The sequence below is a fragment of the Ascidia mentula genome, chromosome 5 (assembly GCF_947561715.1).
Source record: "Ascidia mentula chromosome 5, kaAscMent1.1, whole genome shotgun sequence".
Taxonomy (NCBI): Eukaryota; Metazoa; Chordata; class Ascidiacea; order Phlebobranchia; family Ascidiidae; genus Ascidia; species Ascidia mentula.
In genome coordinates this window covers 21,646,361-21,666,669 of record NC_138570.1, presented here as the reverse complement: position 1 = coordinate 21,666,669, position 20,309 = coordinate 21,646,361, and the positions used below count along the sequence as shown (strand labels likewise).

Here is a 20,309-nt window from a genome sequence, read left to right as displayed (position 1 = left end):
TTATGGCTTATTTGTTTATATCCTTTTCAACAAAAGATTTAATGAGGAAAAGTATTTTTGACTTCCATGGTGTTACGCATACTTTTAATTATGTGACGTTAAACGAAATATCTTTGTGGCAGAACATAAAAACATTCAGATTTTGAAGAGGCAAACATCTTTTCGTGGTAATTAACAACATTGAAGTCTAACGACTTTGGTAAATGAATGCTAAACATTACAATTCGAAGGGTTATGTGTTAGACCAAAACAGTCGTAAATCGGTTTGTGGTAATCATGCAGAAAAAGTTTTACGGGCACAAAAAATCATTGTAGTATTTTAAACGACATGCCGCGCAATCCTTTTGTATTTTTAATCAATATATTTGTTTGTTCAAGTGTGGTGTCGCGACAAGATAAAGGCCCTAAAGCAAACGCTATGTTTCCCAGCAAAGCAACTTTTATATTCCGCAAACAAATGTTGTGGCCGTTGCGTGATAACTTGAAATAAAAAAGTAGACCAGGAGTACTCTATTCCAACAAACACAGGAAAACACAAAATAAAAACAAAGTTACAATGACGAGGATTCTTCATCTTCATCTGTTCTTAATTTAAGGCAGTCACGTGACTTATTCCCAATATTTGTCATAAAGTCAACTTTTGCATCTGTTGCATCTTTCATACATTGTTTTTCACAGGTTTCAGGTTGTTCAGTCTTGTCATCAGATAAATTATCATCATAAGAATTGCAGGAATCTGTTCAGTCAGCTGAAAAATAATTATCAAAAGCACTAACGTTTGACTCTCGAACAACCTTTTGGAAAACACTGTATTTGCCTAAAAACAACATCCAGGCCTATGAGGCAAGAGGTAAAGTGTTCATCTCATGCCACAAACATAACAAATAATGACAGGTTTGCCTTTCTGGGATATTCTAAAGTTTCGCTCTGATATTGTAGATACCTTTTGTACAAATCATGTTCATTGGCAACACGGGCAAGCTAAAGTCAAAGCAAGATATGAAAAATCAAGCTTCCATGGGTGTACCAACGATACCACCTTGTCATGCCTATAGCTTGAAACATTTTTGCTGTGTACCTGTTTTGTTGGGACAATCTTCTCCTAGCTGTTCGATGACAGAAGCAAGATATTCAGCTTGTGACGCTGTTTCTTCCAATGATTTTACTTTACTTTGAAGATCTTTTATCAACTCATCTTTCTTCTCAACCTCATCTGCGAGCTGAATGTACAAAAACATGTAAACATGACTTACATATTAAACAAGACACTAATTTGGATACATTTTTTTAAATCCCACAGTACTTTTTGTAAAAACCACATATTTGTTGCCCAGCAGAAATAATAATAGTATGAAGCAAACATACCTCAGTCTACTGAAATTAGATCATTACTGAAATTTAAAAACTATGGGTCAAGCTTTGTGACTATGCTTTCAGATCAATATCAAACCTGTTTATTTTCATCCAAAGCTTCATGAAGGGCCTTTCGTCTCTCCTCGGCAAGTAACTCCCAATATTTGTCACGAGGTGTCTAACTACACAATAGATCCACTGCATCAGGTGATGTTTGAGTTCCGATCGTTTTACTCTGAACAAAGTAAAATAAGAATATTTTTTAAATAAATTATTTTTAAAAAGCATCATCAACATATGTAGCAAGAAAGGCAGGTTATTTTTCAGAGCAGATGCTTTAAAGTTAGTGATATCTTGTAACATTTTTATGTGACTACCTTTTTAGCTGTTTGCACAGTTTCATCAAATATTTCCAGTTTACGTTTTCTTTCACATTTTATGTTTGGGACATCAGAAATAAAGTCTTTAATCGACGTCTTGGATGATAATTTACTGAACAAGAAAAGGTTTTGAATAATTAACAGCTTACAAAACATTACATAATTCAGGAGTTTTACCTTTGCTTTGTTTTAACATTGCTTGATTTTGTCTGAAGAACTCTGTTTTTGATTTTGTTTTTGGATTTGGACACAGATTTTGGCTGCGATAAAAACAGGTTTTAAAGTTCAGTGATTTGTGATTATAACAATTCTGACAGACAAAAGTTAAAGACCCCACAGGCCAGATTTAAGTTTGCCTGCATTTAGTCTAGAAATACTGAGTTTACCTCAAACAAATTGTAGACATCATCATTTTAATCAAATGGAAATATGTGCACTGGATTTATATACGGTATTTTGTGTGGATCAACAAAAAACTTTAACTAATGGTAAATATAACACATGGTAAATATAACACAAAAACTATGGTTCAAGCACGAACTCGGTAATTGCCAATATATATACATACCAGATTGATCAGTCTGTAATTTTATGGGTTATTTTTTGTAGATTATAGGCTTTACAGCCATAACCAAATTTAACAAAATAATTCAGTGACACTTGATTTGTGCCAAATTTTGGATATACATCCTTCATGGTTTAATTGATAAGCAACCTATGTCACATGTACCAGTGGTGCACCATACCCATGATCGGAAAAAATAATGTGCATATACAATTATATTGGCAATCAGTGCAAAGGTAATAGCCAATGCATCCACACATGAAAAATATCTGTTCGATTGTATGCACAAATTAAAAGCTTTCCAGTCTGAACTCCAAAAGTAATATATATATGTATACATACATAAATAAACAACAGTAAGCCCGCTTGTAAAAGAAAAAAAATACCAATAAATGTTTTCATAGGAACATACATCAAAATTTGTTTAGTTCACAACAACTAAAAATGAATTTTTTCTCAAATTTATGGTTCCAACTTTCCATCAACAAGATTGACGGAAAATGCAATGGTTTAGATACGAGTTCTTCAATAAAACGGGTGTGGCACTGTAGTTGTGGGAAAATTCTTTTGTTTTTTTTTCTTTTGTTTTCTTTGCCCATTTATGTGCGTGTTTATACTTTCTCATTAGTGGTAAAAATCACAGCATATTAAATAAAAACTTCAAATTATAGAAATGTTCTTCCTATTCTGTAGGTAACTTTAAAAATTTCATTAAAAGATTTTGAAATTTACAACATATTCCTAGATTTCTTGTACATTCTAACAAAAAACATAACAGATGAGCTTTAGTGACTGTCTACCGTTAGTTTTGATACAAACGAGACTTAATCGCCGCAGTAAAAACGCACACAACAGCCTAAAGTTGCTGCCAGACACACTAGTGCCAGATTGGAAAGTTTGTTTTTTGCGTGGAGGATTTCGTTTCGGCGATCATTAATTGCGCAGATGATCGCAACGTTTTTTCGTATGTTAATGCATTAGCTAATTTATATTGCATGGATTATCGGCGAATATTCGCAAAAGTGCGCAGAGGATGACATTTTTTCCAGTCTGGCACTAGTGCTGTAATAACTTAGGCTGCCACCAAATAAGAGGTTCAAGTTGTATCAACAGTTAGTCCATTGTGCAAAAAAAGAAAGAGTTGATTTTACCTGTGCATTTTCATCCACTGGTTTGTTTCGATCCAAATGAGCTAAAAACATTTTTGTTGACAACATCGTGGAAAAAATAAAATCTGGATTTGGAAACAAAAGATGACAACAACTATTTGTAGTGAGATCAACACACAAATGCCAATTTAGGCCCAAGACTTGCAAAGCAACCAACTAAACTCCAGAAATTAAACATGTATTTTAACCACAACTCAAGACTAACACAAATGACAACGAAAAAACAAACTTCGCTTGTTTTTTTCTTCGAAAATCGCGCCATCATTGATCTTTGACCTTTATTTGCTACTGACCATTCACACGGATTGGTGTATGCAGATTTTTTGATTGTTTCAAAGTTAAGCAAAAAAATAAACATGGACTAGTTTGTCCTTACTCATTACACGTCCAAATTATAACGAATATAAATTCATTAAATTAGCCGCAAGATGCTGAAGAATCGTCACCCACGCAGGTTGGTATTTGCGATTTATATAGAAGTCTACGTAACATAGAAATCTGTGCAAATGTTAACCCTCAGATGTAAACTGGGCAACCGCCTGTTATTTTCGGCAATAAATTTAAATACTACTTTAAAAAAAACTTAAATATACGCCTAGGTTTTCTTGCTTTGTTGGGATAGATACATAATTTATTCACCTGCCAAAAGCAATCGAAAATATGGCAGAAACAGATTACACGGTAGGCTATATTAATGGGACGGACCAGCTTAGAACCAAGAGTGGTTATCGTGAAGCTGATTAGGGTAGAAAAATCATTCTGTAAGATGTACCAAGTTTAAAATCACGGAAGAGTGTTGAAGGATCTTCACAACGATTCAACCATGATGTTTCTCCAAGGCATGGTAATCTTGCTGTAAAGGTGGTTGCCCGATTTAACACTCAGAATGATTTGCATGTAAACATAACTTGTTGAGCCACTAAATTTTTATTTTTAAATATTCCTGCATTGTGTCTACCAAACCACATACGCGTTTATTGTCTGCCCGCGAAGTAATTTATGAGGGTGCAACATTCTCCCGAAGAAAATATCAGCACGGCGATTATTGTTTTCCAAATGTATTTATTGTCATACTAAAATTACCTGTAGGCCTCGTAATATAGAATTCAGCTATAACTTAATTATTTTGTGCATAGCAGCAGCTATAAAGTTGCCTGCTAAGATTGGACCTAAATTTTGATAGAATTCAATAACGCCCACAAGTTAAAATATGCATTTTTTTGTAATAGCCACAAAAACACTGCTTAACTTTCAACAAAAGACTTGCCAGCACCCACTTTAACCATGCAGACTATTTGTTAATATTTAAATAGCTCGGGTTGTTACGTTTAATTAAATCAACCCGCTGCTGTCAACTGCAAACGATTTGGCGGACTGGTTCGTTGTTCTTTCACTGCACAATATATTCACTGAAAACCAAGAGACTGTGGTGCGGTTGTGAATTTTTGACTCATCGTACCTGACGTTGGTACCTCCGAAGACCTGGTATAGGCAGACCGATAGCGTAGGCCTATGGTCATTTTAAACAAAAAACTGTGATCTTCATAGGGGTCTTGCACGATTATCCCGATTATTTCAAGCTACAAAATATTGTCAAAAGTCACTGCTAAAACCGTAGAAAGTTTTATTTTTAAAATTGCGAGAAAGAGCAATCAAAAATTTGCGTAGGGAAAATAACTTAATTCTCATCCGAGGAAGTTGCAGTTGGTGAAATCTCCTCCTTGTCACCTGTGAAGAAAACAGGTCGGATCTACCAATAATGACACTTAAAACATATGCGCGTCCCTTATTGACTGCCATAATATATTTGGCGAATTGTACATTACAAAAAGTGCTATTTTTTGTATAAACATCGTCGGCACAATCACATTACATTACAAAGCTCCCCCCATCACAAATTTATTCCATTTTTGAACAAGGAATTCCCACTTGGGAACCATTTCACATTACAATAAGGAAAATTTTCGTAATATTATGCGTGGAATGTTTACATGAAGTGTAATGCTAATATTATTTAAGAAATGCAAAAGATCGTCTTTAGTTCATTTTCATTTAAAATTTTAATAAGTCTACTTCTTTAAGGTGTGGTGAGCTTTGTTGTTCGTTTTGAAACTTTTATACTTTGTAAAATAAACAAAAAATAACGGTCGCAGCATCAGAAGAACTTCTCACTTTTTTGGAGGTTTTCACATTCTTTGACAACTGCATATCCTGTCTTTCCCAACTTCTTCCAATCATCCAAGTTTTCTTCTAACTCCTTATTTTCGCCAACTTTCTGCAACAAGTTGCGGTTTTAGAAATAATTTGATACCAAACTTATATATACAGAAAAACGTATGACAGTTAATTTTGTGTCAACTAACCTCGATCTCTTATTTTTTCCATCAGCTTGGGACAATTCGGGCAAGATCTTCCACATTTGCACAAGTGTGCGCCCTTTGTTTCAAAGAGCTGTTATAAAACAGATAATTTACCACGACAAAGTACTATTGAATAAAAAACTTTATTTGAGCGCCAACTGGAATGAACGATTTTAACCAAGAGACCAGCTGTAAGTTTAAGGTAGGTTTAACTTCGCAGACAGCAGACGGAACCAATAATAAAACGAGAAGTTTACTCAATGACGCCAATGCCAGATACAGGTAACCTTAATAAAAGCAACAGTAAAAGCATTGGGGCGTCTATATTTAAATTCTTAGTTGCTTGTATTCAAATTAGTTTCTCACCTCATTGTGTGAAGCGCTAACTGTTTTGTGAGTTTTGTCTTTTTCAGGTTTTGGATTCTGTGGAATCTCAACTAACGGAATTCTGTGGATGATCAAGTTCTTTCAAATGACAATTTAGGGAACATTTTTAACACGTTTACCTTGCTGTAGTTGAAGTTGGTTGAAGACTTTTTGCTCTCTGGAGCTTGTGACATGTAAAGGCCTATCACAAAATTCACGTAAGCAGAAGGTTTGCGAGAATCAAAGAGAGCTGCAGGCAGGCGAACACACTGTTTCGATCTGTATGGTTTTATCACCCGAGCCGTTAGCTCTATCGGATACCAAGCAATCGTTTGGCCATATGCTCTTCACGGTGGTTCGTTTCTTGGTACTTTTGAGTACACAACGGAACGATGCTGACCGAAACGTAACATAAAGTCTGTGTACCTGCTTGTGTTAAAGCTATCACAGTGTCACAATCAACATGCAGCTGCACAAATGAGACCTTACTGGTCAAAACAATGTGCATACTCCTCATTAATGTATTGATGAGATATGGAAAAACCTCGAACAAGTGATTTTGTTAACAACAAGTTGCGTTAATTTTGAACTTTACAACGAAAGATAAAAGCAGTGTTATGCTTACCTTCTTATTAACTGGCGCATTTTCATCACTCTTAGATTGATTCATTTTCAGCCAACCTGTGCCTATTAATATGGCACGCGTGTTAATTTGGAAGCAATTTTATTCCTATTTTGCAATGTATATAACAGCACTTACAAGGGTAATACATACGACCTGCAGACCCGGAAGCTAATTAGTTGTTTCTGTAAAATTTAAACTACCGTCTATGATTGGGCTTAAGTTATTCAAATATTGCCTGCCTAGAAGACTCTGCTCTTCTCCACAAACTCAAACAACAATTTAAACCAACCCGAGTTCAAGGAAGAATGACGGTAGTTTAAATTACGCGCGCATGATAAACCGAAAGGAACCAAGCGTTTGAACGTACACAAGCTCCTCGTCTGTGTTTGCACACATCGCTTCTCTTAATACACTTGGGTAACATTCCACGGAATACAACGAACTTCAATATCGCTGGGAAATATTTATTCGCGTACAAAAAACTTTAAAATTACCAAATCGTTTACAAGTGGGCGCTTGCTTGCCATGAGTTGCGTGGTAACGAAATACCCTGTGGTACGACGTAAGTGACCTAGAGCAGTGCTTCCCAACCTTTTTCAGTTCGCGACCTACTTTTAATGCAAGTTTTATTGTGCGACCCACAATGAGATATGACCAAACGAATGTTACGTAATGATAATGCAATAATTTCGTGATCTAATAGAAAAATATAACATTTAGAAATGCTTCGCGACCCACCTGAAATAGCTTCGCGACCCACTGGTTGGGAAGCACTGACCTAGAGTAACCCCGACAGACTGTTCGATTATGGAGTTGGTTGGAATCTCATCTGTGGGAAACCACCCTTGTCAGAGTCGTATGGTTTGTGCAGATTTATTGTAGCAATTACATCATCATGCAGTGACGACACACACAACAACGACAAAGCAGTGAGAATTCGATAATCTCGTCGATTCGAAATAATAAGGCATCCTCAAACAGTGTCCAAAGTATGAAGCTTTTAATAAGCGCAGGGTGATGGCATTGCTCTGTTATATTATTGTAACATCGGCTGTAGTTTTTTACACAAAACAAACACATACAAGGGAAAGTTCAAAGTTCAAGCCAGGTCGAGTTGGCTGATCTTGATGGGGCTGGTGGGGGTGGAATGACGTCCTTCTGTACGCTTGAACGTGTCACGTGGTTGCTGGGCAACGTACTTCTCTGCCGGCACAACCAGTTTGCGTCTGACGTCAACACACTGCCCGTCAAGCTTGAGTGAGTTTCTCTTGCACGCCAGGTCAGCCTCGATCCTGTACAGGTTCTTGTAAAGTCCGTCCCGGGCGTGACTGGAAAAGAAACATGTACTTTTAAGCACGATTTAAAATTCAACATATCCCGGACATCAGTTTATTCAACTTTTGGGTGTGATTTCTTGACTTGTTTGAATGCTCAGACCACTCCCTGCACACCCCGAAGCAAAGACAAAAAGCAAAAAAAAATTACACAAAAACTTAATACACACTTAACTCTAACACAATAGTTTATTGTAGATCTGTTCCCTGACTTTGAATGTGGTTGTTACTGACAAGTTTTCATGCAGAAATGGTATTGGACACAACATTGCCATTATTTAAAACACTATTAGGGCATTTTCTTGCATGAATTCCAAATTAATGTTAACAGTCAAGTTATTTAACTTGTTTTAGTTTACCATATGGCAAATAAAATGCAAATTCCAGATTAAGTGTTAATGCGAACTGGTAAGCCATAAAACTGTAGTCCCTCTTGTGTACCATAACATGAGCTGTTACAACTGTTTGCTCATCACATAAATATGGATTGTCACAACTTACTGAGCCTGGGCAAGCTTCTCCTTCAGTGAAGCAATACTTCCTTCAATCTGGTGAACTTCTTCAGTCAAACCATATTGTGGCTGCAAATAATTCCACATTAAAGTAATGCTATGTCTAAATAGGAATTGTATATTGAGCCACTTGTCAGTATTACCATGTACCCGCTTTCTTCTGTATCAAGTTACCAAACAGTAAAGCAATGAAATCTATTGTTTGAAAATGCTTTAAATATTATATGACACATTTAAATCAACTCAGGACATCAGAGCAGAACTTTAAACTCCATTGGAACTTTAAAAATCCCAAACAAAAGTAAATTTCACAAAAAAACAGTGACTTTTTTTATATAAACCAGCGGGAAACTTTCATATCCTCTAGGATGTTCATTTCATTTTAACAGTTGCATGCGTAGTTCGTTTACATTGTAAACCTTGGCAAAAATAAACATGATTCGATTTTAAATAAAACTGGTGGAAGTGTCTCATGTAATAAAATTTATGTTAAGAATAATTTTTACAAACATGAAGAATATTGTTACCTTGTCTCTGCATAGTTCAACATTTGGTCGATAAGTCCTTGTCTCTAGTCTGGTGTGAGCAACCTTGAGTGGTGCAGCTTTGGCACGGATTGCATGTTCCAGATTTCTAATGTCCGCCTCAACCTCAGCAATTTCTTCTTTCGTCTGAAACAAATAACTGTGATTGCGACTTTTTAACATTTCTACTTAATATGAGCATAAAAACTTGTAAAGACAAAAAACTTCCACAACCAAAGTGGAAAAAGTCACAAGCAAAATAATCATGCTAGCTTTCTTGCCGTAAACCTTTTAATCAATTAATACAGTACTGCAATACTGTTGTGTAGTCCTCATGCTAGTGGAAAACCAGAAAATATGTTGTTTATTTTATTTTGTGGAGTTACACTTGGTACAAATAGAAACAACACTTACATTGGTCTGTTGCCAGACAAGCTCCCTCTCAGCTTGCTCCATTTCATGAAGTCGTTTGCGGTATGAGAACTGGGTTGCAGTCCGTTGGGCTTCCAATTCATTTTTGGTTTGTGCGAGAGTGGCATCGATTGCCTCACGCAGAGTCACACTCGCTCTCATCTCTGCTTCTGCTCTGTCCTTGTTGTACTGAGAGAACTGGTGCCAAGACTCTGGGGTGGTGCTTCTACTCACAAAAAACACAGCATCTATGTAAAGGGTGGTTATAAAATTAAGACAAAAATAAAGACAATAGCAGTTGTGTAGAAAAATGCTGCATGAAACCAGTTTCAGTAAATATAGGCTGGCTAGATTCGATAAAGGAGTTATTTCCAGATCCAAGATTTGTTCTAATGGAATATTCAACTTATTAGTTATATTTGAAAACCTGTGCAAAGATTGCATGTTTATGCAAATCAGTGCTAATAGCAACCATGCAATGAAGAGCAATACTGATGGACTTACTCTTTGAGAACATGTGTAGGATTTGGTTTGTATGAGATTCCAGATGACTCATTATTGAAGCCGTAACATTGTTGGTCGATTCCTTGAGCTTCAAACTTGTCTCTCTGATCATTGGCCAACTGCTGACGTGCCTCTCTCAACAAGCTGCACAATATTAATAAAAAACAATTAGTTTTCAGTATTACATGCTGATTATTTCAACATAGCACCTATTATTGTGTGTCCATTTAAAGAGTAACTATGTCTACGTCAAGAAAGTACCACGGTTAGCACAAAATAAAAAAATTAAGACCATCAGTTTACACACACAATGTTAATACAAAATGAACTTTTTAGGAACATTTTTTTATTTGGCTTGATAAATTTATTATTTTTTTTACCATAATTGCTCAAAAGATTCAGCAATCCTTTTCTAAAGTTGTTCCTTGATCTTGTCGATGATTTCCACCTCCTGCCAACATAACACAACAAATTTTTTGTCTATTTACTTCCAAAATACAATTTGCTTGCTCAGTTTCCAACTTTTCCTTGTTCAATGCCTTCATTGAAAGCATAAAACAAACAGTGTCGCAATATGTTTGCCAAAAAATTTGCTTACATTATTTCCTGCATCTGTTTCATCCAAACATCTTTCCAATGTCTCCTTGCACTTTGTGATGTCATCAATGCGATCATCCAAGCGTGTATTGTTGTCATGCTGGTTCCATTTAGTTTGATTTGCAGTTAACCTGGTGCCCCTTTTACTCATACAGAAACACTTTTCCTTTAATTCTACTAATACTACTGACTGATTACAAAAGCCCATGGCCTCATCTTTTCTAAACTTGCACTGTGATACCAAAAAATATATTGCCCTGAGACAAAAAAATTGACTGCAATAAATAAAAAGAGTTTGCAGTTTATTTTCAAAATAAGTAAATTTGCATTTTATTTTCAAAATAAGTAAATTTGCATTTTATTTTCAAAATAAGTAAATTTGCATTTTATTTTCAAAATAAGTAATGCGACAAACTTTATTTTCAAAATAAATAAGTCATTTCGTTTTCATCTGAAGTATCAAAAGTATCACAAGTATCAAAATTATCAAAAGTATGTGAAGTATCACAAGTATTAGTAGTATTAGAAGTATTAGTAGTATTAGTAGTATTAGTAGTATTACTAGTATTAGTAGTATTAGTAGTATTAGTAGTATTAGTAGTGTTAGTAGTATTACTAGTATTAGTAGTATTAGTAGTATTAGTAGTGTTAGTAGTATTAGTAGTATTAGTAGTATTAGTAGTATTAGTAGTATTAGTAGTATTAGTAGTATTTGTAGTATTTGCAGTATTAGTAGTATTAGAAATATTAGTAGTATTAGTATTATTAGTAGTATTTGAAGTATTTGAAGAATTAGAAGAATTTGAAGAATTTTCCTCATCACCTGTGAATGAAAGAACATGCTTTGATTGGCTTTGTTTTTGTGTTGGAACTATTTAAGAAAAAAAGTGACGTCACATTTGATAAATTCCCCACATTTTATTACCTTGATCAGTCAGATCAGCCAGTTCCTTTCCTAGTTTACACAGATCCTTATAACCTTGCAGTTCTTCTTCAAGCTTTTTTATTTTCCTATCTTTCTGCAAAAAGTTAGGCAAGTTAAAGTGTAAGTGACTCAGAAAAATTAAGCATATTAATAATTAAACTAAGAGATGGTCAATTTTTGGCAAAAAAAGGAGCTTGGTAGGGCAACTGGTTTCTGAGATACAGTTGATCAAAGTTGCAATTTTAACGTTGTGAATGAAATCATTTGAAAGCGAGATTATTTCTGTGTGACGTCATAGAAGTCGTGCGAGTGCTGGTAGCAAGCCTTATGCATAGGAATGGAAACATAGTAACACTGGTTTAATATAGTTTTGCATCAACTTTGCTGCATTCAAGGCACAATAAGTGAACAAGTGCAATAAACGAATTTTTATGTCAATTTAAGCAGCAGACAGATGGCAGCTGTTTTGACCTATTATGTCTTTTTTAGTTTTATAATAATAAAACAGTTACTGGGACAGGGTGTTCTTGTTGGTAAAGCATTTATGATTGCTGACATGATACATGAACTTTTCAAAACGCGAAAGAGACAAACCATCAATTTAGCATTGTCGTTTTGTCCACTCACAGAAACAGATAAAAGTAATTGAATTTTGAGGCTGGCAAAGATCGCTAAGAAAAAAACGACCAAATTAGCTGATTATGCAACACAACACTGTTATTTTGTCATAGTACCACTTTTTATCCGACAGTGGCATTGCCTACGACCTACGAGTTCGCGTCATAAATGGTAAATTTAATTCGCCACAATCAACCACTAATGTACTTTTCGCAATATAGTTGTAACTAGTAATGTTGGAATCCTCAAATTAAAATCAACACAAAGGTGAGGTTAAAGTTATGACATCACACCCAAAATGACGTCATTTAATGTCACGGAGTAAAGAAACAAACCATCCCAGTCTTGTCGAAGTACAGGGTAATAAATGCTGCTCCACCCTTTGATCTTCCGATAATCAGGGACAAATAAGCCTTTGGTTTGTGATGTCACAGTGACATATTTTTTGTGATGTAAAACCTTGTCTTGACCTTTGAGATAATGTAATTTGTGGATTCTCCTATGTTTGAAACTATTCGATATCTGTGTAATATGGTGCCTTCTCCTATGTAAACAATGCATTTTTTCGCGCGACCGCCTTGCGTCGCGTCAAATTCGCAACAGCAAAATTTTTTTGCGATTCTGGGTCTGTGCTTCAGAAGACAATAAGCAGAATAAACAAATACAAAACAAGACGCAAAGGTAACTTCAAAAATACAATGTATTATTGTTGTGTACTTAAATTTAAAAGATAAGAGAACTGAACATCGAACCGAAATTACAATTTTCTGTGGCTGACATGGTACATCTAATAATTTGAATTTTCTGTAAGTGATTGCCCAAGTTCTAATAACATAAAGTGCATTTGCTTTAGTTCATCAAACCAGAAAAACAGAATTAACCAGACATCCAAAATGCCCTACCGCCATAATCTCTGTTTTACAATCAAGATAATCAAAAACCTGTTTATTTTCTTCCGAGGCCTTAGCAAGTAAGTTGGAATTTATGTCACTAGGTGTCCACGGATCCACTTTATCATGTGATGTTTGAGTTGCAAAGTTTTTTGTCTAAACAAAGTAAAATGTGAATGTTAGATACAAATTCTATTGACAACTTTAAACTAAAGATATATAAAGATATATACATACAAATATCTTGTACAAGACATAATGTTGTTGAATTTGACCTTTTTGAACTTTCAATCAAAAATAAATGTTGTGACAAAGGCAATTTTTTCTTCAGAGCAGATGATTTGATTCAAAGTTAGTGATATCAGGTAAGCATTGTGAGCGATTACCTTTATAGCTGTTTGCACAGTGTTATAAAGAAGTTCCACTTCATATTTTATTTTTTGATCATCATGAGTAAATTTTGCAATCATGATATTAGGAAAAAGATTTCTGGAACAAGACAATTTGACCTTGATCTGCAAAAAAGATTAACATACTTAAGATACATTTGCCAGCATAAAACAGAATTTAAATCCAAGCAGAAAAGGGTACAACAATAATACCGGATTTGAAAGTTTGTTATTTGCACGAAGGATTTTGTTTTAGTGATCGATAATTGTGCGGACGATTAGAACGTTTTTATCATGGTAATGGGTTATCTGCTTTTCATTGGCGGATTTTTTAAATCTGGTAAAAATTTAGCTAGCCTAGGAAACCAAACATTTGCTTTGGTTACGCGCTTTTCAATCAGGTGTCACTTAAGGGAAATTGCATATCACAGTTTGAACAGCTAAGGAACGGAAGGAAAATAGATAGAGTTTATGGAACTGACCAAGGGCGTCTAAGGAAAATAGATAGAGCTTACGGAAATAACCAAGGGCATATAAGGAAAATAGATAGAGCTTATGGAACTGGTCAAGGGCATCTAAGGAAAATAGATAGAGCTTATGGAACTGGTCAAGGGCATCTAAGGAAAATATATAGAGCTTATGAAAATGACCAACGGCATTTAAGGAAAATAGATAGAGCAAAATAATCAATGCTTTTCCACAATTTTTAAAAATACATTACTTGACAGGTAAATTTTGTAGCGTTTATTCCCCAAATGATAAAACCAACCTTCATTCATGTTGATTATTTTCAATTTTATACATGTCCAATTCTTAGTCAAGAAAATGTTGGTTGAAAACACTAAATGCTTCTAATATTTGTTTTTCTTTTGTGAAAACAAGACACAGTAAAATTGAAAACGATCGGCATGAATCAAGCCCTTTAACGACATGTCAGCAACAGAACCGCACTTTCATACATTACATTAAAGATTGTCAACATACAATAAATATTGGCCAATTCGGATAACTCTATCTACTTTATTTAGACGCCCTTGGCCAGTTCTGTAATCCTTATGTATTTTCCTCAGACAATTTCTGCTCCTTAGCTCTGCAAATTAGTGCGAGTTTTCTTAGTTCCTTAGCTAATGTAACGAATTCTTAATTAACAAAACTAATTGATGCATAAAAGTGTAATTGTGAATTGGTCGTTGTGTTGTGCGTTATTTTCAGTATATCGTCGTTGCTGGCATTGACCCAAGTCTGACCATGTTAGTGCCAGTGTGACCATAAACAAACATCATATAATATTCGCTGAAAAAGAATCCTTTTGGTTGTGTAGGTCTAGTACTGGAAGATAGTGTTTTATGCAATATACTATGGTTTAATTTTACCTGTATATTTTTCACCACTTGCTTCAATTTAATTGAGCGAATTTGATCCAACTGAGATGATGTTTGTTTTTTTCGACCCATCCTCTATGTTTCCTTAACAGTTTGAGACAAGTTTCCTTAATAGATTGAGACAAGTCTATGTCTCCTTAATTAATAGCTAAACAAATAAGACAACCATTGTAGATATTTAGGTGCAATAGCCCATCAACCAGAACAAAAAATACCAACTAGCTAAAACATGGGTTATTATCGGCCTAAAACCTGACCCAAACGCTTGACAGACGTAGAAGTCAGGGAATTTCCAAACTTTTATCAAAAAGGGGTTAATATAAATTAATATCATTTACCGTAGACTTAGTGCAAGGTATAGCGAAAATACTTTAACGTTTGTTGAAGCTACATATCAAAGACATAGTGCAAGGTTAGTGTCTCATATTGATTTTTAAAAATTGAATACATTTTACATTGTCAAGAGATCTACATACGATACACCTCTGTAACGTTACAGTCCGGCCCTTTCTCCTGACACCTTTGCTTTCTTTCTTCAAAATCGCACCATCATCGTCTTTGAAAAATATTACTACACGGGGTCACAAACATTTCTCCAAAATTGATTCCCATGCAAGTCTTTGTAAAAGAAAAATCAATGCAAAATTTTATGGTTTGAACCTTTGTGTGTATATGTGCACATTGACATTACATGGATACCGCTTAGATTGATTCTTCTTCCACCAACCTGCATTTACTTGTAGCAAGTGGTAACGACCCACTGATCTCTATGAACACTGGATAGCGCAACTCCGCTCAAAATTGAAGCAATTTGATTGGCGCAGCCGCCATCTTGAAAATTCAACTTTCTTCTTGCTAGCATTGGTGCACGGTCAATTTGAAAAGGTAAATGATATTGTGGTTGTTTACTATGAAAATAATAGGTGTGAAAAATAAACAAGACTTCGCTGTTCATGCGTCAAGTGCTCGTTGCATATAAAATTGTTGGCAAATGTGAATTTACATCCGCAAGGCTATGGACTGCAGTGTTATGCCGTGACCGTGAAGAACAGGTTATGGTTTGTATGTAAGGAAATAGCTAATAATCAAATCATGTTTATTTTGCGAGAAAAGCAACTACGCGACGAACAAAAAACAAGGAAATGAAATGGCATGGGCACCGATAAAACCATAAAGGTTATCGAGTCAGGCGCCCATGTAAAGGTGATTTCCTCACGGAGAATCACCGTCTGCCGTAGGATCGCAGCCAGTCGCACTGGGAGGTGATGGGTTGCGACAAGCTGCATGTGACGAAAAGGTGGCCACCCGGCCGTGCTGGCCAAAGCAAAACCCATCGAAACGCAAACGCCAACTCGGTTCTCAGAACGTTTCCTTTGATCCACATCGACAGACCTTAACGTCCCGAGGACAGTCCAAACGTGGTGGTTTTGGTTGGAGATGGTCAGGATCGTATGGAGGTTGCGCTTGTTGAATCATCGTAGGTCTTGCTGATGATGATGTTGGTGTGCAGCGCTCCTAGGTCTGAAACAACAACGGATCCTACTAATAGTAATTGAAATTACATCAGTTTACAGGAAAATAAACTTTGGAAAACATTTTGAATTGAACCGATTCCTGTTGAACAACCGGAATCCTGTCCAAGTGCAGAGGACAGAAGTTAAATCAAACAAGATAAAGCACTTGATGGCGGGCAACACTAAAAGGAGGGACGGAGGGACGATGTACACTAAACGGAGGGACGGAGAAAAATTGCACTCCCAAGGGAGGGAAACAGTCAGAAGGCATAATAAAACATAAATACATGAAACCGTAAAATCATACATAAGAAAGGATAATAATCGTGGAGGGAAAGATTTGACGCACAATTTGACGGAGGGAAGCATTTGTTGACCAAACTTAGAAGTATTTGCAACAAACAATGAACAGGCGCTTATGGAGGGAAGGATTTGTCGCAGGATTCAACGGAGGGAAACATTTGTCGCACAATTCGATGGAGGGAAGAATTTGTTGACCATATGGTGACCGAATATACTACAAAGTATATGCAATAAACAATGCACAGGTGCTTATGGAGGAAAGGATTTGTCGCACAATTTGACGGAGGGAAGCATTTGTTGACCAAACTTAGAAGTATTTGCAACAAAAAATGCACAGGTTCTTATGGAGGAAAGGATTTGTCGCACAATTTGACGGAGGGAAGCATTTGTTGACCAAACTTAGAAGTATTTGCAACAAAAAATGCACAGGTTCTTATGGAGGGAAAGATTTGTCGCACAATTCGATGGAGGGAAGCATTTGTTGACCATTATGACCGAATATACTACAAAGTACATGCAACAAACAATGCACAGGTGCTTATGGAGGGAAGGATTTGTCGCAGCATTTAACGGAGGGAAAGATTTGTCGCACAATTCGATGGAGGGAAGCATTTGTTGACCATTATGACCGAATATACTACAAAGTACATGCAACAAACAATGCACAGGTGCTTATGGAGGGAAGGATTTGTCGCAGATTTAAAATTCAACACGATTTAAAATTCAACATATCCCGGACATCAGTTTATTCAACTTTTGGGTGTGATTTCTTGACTTGTTTGAATGCTCAGACCACTCCCTGCACACCCCGAAGCAAAGACAAAAAGCAAAAAAAAATTACACAAAAACTTAATACACACTTAACTCTAACACAATAGTTTATGGTAGATCTGTTCCCTGACTTTGAATGTGGTTGTTACTGACAAGTTTTCATGCAGAAATGGTATTGGACACAACATTGCCATTATTTAAAACACTATTAGGGCATTTTCTTGCATGAATTCCAAATTCCAAATTAATGTTAACAGTCAAGTTATTTAACTTGTTTTAGTTTACCATATGGCAAATAAAATGCAAATTCCAGATTAAGTGTTAATGCGAACTGGTAAGCCATAAAACTGTAGTCCCTCTTGTGTACCATAACATGAGCTGTTACAACTGTTTGCTCATCACATAAATATGGATTGTCACAACTTACTGAGCCTGGGCAAGCTTCTCCTTCAGTGAAGCAATACTTCCTTCAATCTGGTGAACTTCTTCAGTCAAACCATATTGTGGCTGCAAATAATTCCACATTAAAGTAATGCTATGTCTAAATAGGAATTGTATATTGAGCCACTTGTCAGTATTACCATGTACCCGCTTTCTTCTGTATCAAGTTACCAAACAGTAAAGCAATGAAATCTATTGTTTGAAAATGCTTTAAATATTATATGACACATTTAAATCAACTCAGGACATCAGAGCAGAACTTTAAACTCCATTGGAACTTTAAAAATCCCAAACAAAAGTAAATTTCACAAAAAAACAGTGACTTTTTTTATATAAACCAGCGGGAAACTTTCATATCCTCTAGGATGTTCATTTCATTTTAACAGTTGCATGCGTAGTTCGTTTACATTGTAAACCTTGGCAAAAATAAACATGATTCGATTTTAAATAAAACTGGTGGAAGTGTCTCATGTAATAAAATTTATGTTAAGAATAATTTTTACAAACATGAAGAATATTGTTACCTTGTCTCTGCATAGTTCAACATTTGGTCGATAAGTCCTTGTCTCTAGTCTGGTGTGAGCAACCTTGAGTGGTGCAGCTTTGGCACGGATTGCATGTTCCAGATTTCTAATGTCCGCCTCAACCTCAGCAATTTCTTCTTTCGTCTGAAACAAATAACTGTGATTGCGACTTTTTAACATTTCTACTTAATATGAGCATAAAAACTTGTAAAGACAAAAAACTTCCACAACCAAAGTGGAAAAAGTCACAAGCAAAATAATCATGCTAGCTTTCTTGCCGTAAACCTTTTAATCAATTAATACAGTACTGCAATACTGTTGTGTAGTCCTCATGCTAGTGGAAAACCAGAAAATATGTTGTTTATTTTATTTTGTGGAGTTACACTTGGTACAGATAGAAACAACACTTACATTGGTCTGTTGCCAGACAAGCTCCCTCTCAGCTTGCTCCATTTCATGAAGTCGTTTGCGGTATGAGAACTGGGTTGCAGTCCGTTGGGCTTCCAATTCATTTTTGGTTTGTGCGAGAGTGGCATCGATTGCCTCACGCAGAGTCACACTCGCTCTCATCTCTGCTTCTGCTCTGTCCTTGTTGTACTGAGAGAACTGGTGCCAAGACTCTGGGGTGGTGCTTCTACTCACAAAAAACACAGCATCTATGTAAAGGGTGGTTATAAAATTAAGACAAAAATAAAGACAATAGCAGTTGTGTAGAAAAATGCTGCATGAAACCAGTTTCAGTAAATATAGGCTGGCTAGATTCGATAAAGGAGTTATTTCCAGATCCAAGATTTGTTCTAATGGAATATTCAACTTATTAGTTATATTTGAAAACCTGTGCAAAGATTGCATGTTTATGCAAATCAGTGCTAATAGCAACCATGCAATGAAGAGCAATACTGATGGACTTACTCTTTGAGAACATGTGTAGGATTTGGTTTGTATGAGATTCCAGATGACTCATTATTGAAGCCGTAACATTGTTGGTCGATTCCTTGAGCTTCAAACTTGTCTCTCTGATCATTGGCCAACTGCTGACGTGCCTCTCTCAACAAGCTGCACAATATTAATAAAAAACAATTAGTTTTCAGTATTACATGCTGATTATTTCAACATAGCACCTATTATTGTGTGTCCATTTAAAGAGTAACTATGTCTACGTCAAGAAAGTACCACGGTTAGCACAAAATAAAAAAATTAAGACCATCAGTTTACACACACAATGTTAATACAAAATGAACTTTTTAGGAACATTTTTTTATTTGGCTTGATAAATTTATTATTTTTTTTACCATAATTGCTCAAAAGATTCAGCAATCCTTTTCTAAAGTTGTTCCTTGATCTTGTCGATGATTTCCACCTCCTGCCAACATAACACAACAAATTTTTTGTCTATTTACTTCCAAAATACAATTTGCTTGCTCAGTTTCCAACTTTTCCTTGTTCAATGCCTTCATTGAAAGCATAAAACAAACAGTGTCGCAATATGTTTGCCAAAAAATTTGCTTACATTATTTCCTGCATCTGTTTCATCCAAACATCTTTCCAATGTCTCCTTGCACTTTGTGATGTCATCAATGCGATCATCCAAGCGTGTATTGTTGTCATGCTGGTTCCATTTAGTTTGATTTGCAGTTAACCTGGTGCCCCTTTTACTCATACAGAAACACTTTTCCTTTAATTCTACTAATACTACTGACTGATTACAAAAGCCCATGGCCTCATCTTTTCTAAACTTGCACTGTGATACCAAAAAATATATTGCCCTGAGACAAAAAAATTGACTGCAATAAATAAAAAGAGTTTGCAGTTTATTTTCAAAATAAGTAAATTTGCATTTTATTTTCAAAAT

At 35.6% G+C, this 20,309-nt stretch overlaps 1 protein-coding gene and 2 pseudogenes across 3 annotated transcripts; all 3 read right to left on the bottom strand.

Moving 5' to 3' along the window:
• Positions 1 to 612: 612 nt before the first annotated feature.
• LOC145903705 (uncharacterized) lies at positions 613 to 3,570 on the bottom strand (annotated as a pseudogene). The gene is made up of 6 exons (XR_014402684.1): positions 3,450 to 3,570; positions 1,911 to 1,993; positions 1,731 to 1,845; positions 1,451 to 1,588; positions 1,079 to 1,220; positions 613 to 748 (listed from the first exon to the last, which is right to left on the bottom strand). The product of XR_014402684.1 is annotated as an uncharacterized LOC145903705 (transcript).
• Positions 3,571 to 7,675: 4,105 nt separating this feature from the next.
• Positions 7,676 to 10,908, bottom strand: LOC145901541 (tektin-2-like; annotated as a pseudogene). The gene is made up of 7 exons (XR_014402550.1): positions 10,702 to 10,908; positions 10,484 to 10,642; positions 10,104 to 10,247; positions 9,603 to 9,825; positions 9,192 to 9,335; positions 8,654 to 8,733; positions 7,676 to 8,146 (listed from the first exon to the last, which is right to left on the bottom strand). The product of XR_014402550.1 is annotated as a tektin-2-like (transcript).
• Positions 10,909 to 11,380: 472 nt separating this feature from the next.
• On the bottom strand, positions 11,381 to 15,436 carry LOC145901542 (uncharacterized). The gene is made up of 4 exons (XM_082989268.1): positions 14,896 to 15,436; positions 13,520 to 13,648; positions 13,185 to 13,289; positions 11,381 to 11,719 (listed from the first exon to the last, which is right to left on the bottom strand). Exons 1-4 carry the CDS (start codon positions 14,974 to 14,976, stop codon positions 11,594 to 11,596), a joined length of 441 nt encoding a protein of 146 aa, XP_082845394.1. The 5' UTR covers positions 14,977 to 15,436; the 3' UTR covers positions 11,381 to 11,593.
• Positions 15,437 to 20,309: the final 4,873 nt, after the last annotated feature.

Coding starts and splice junctions, on each gene's coding strand:
- LOC145901542 (XM_082989268.1), bottom strand. CDS start 14,976: ATGGGTCGAAAAAAACAAACATCATCTCAGTTGGATCAAATTCGCTCA. Junction 13,290..13,519: donor CTGTGCAAACAGCTATAAAG/GTAATCGCTCAC, acceptor TACTTTGTTTAG/ACAAAAAACTTTGCAACTCA. Junction 11,720..13,184: donor CCTCGGAAGAAAATAAACAG/GTTTTTGATTAT, acceptor AACTTTTTGCAG/AAAGATAGGAAAATAAAAAA.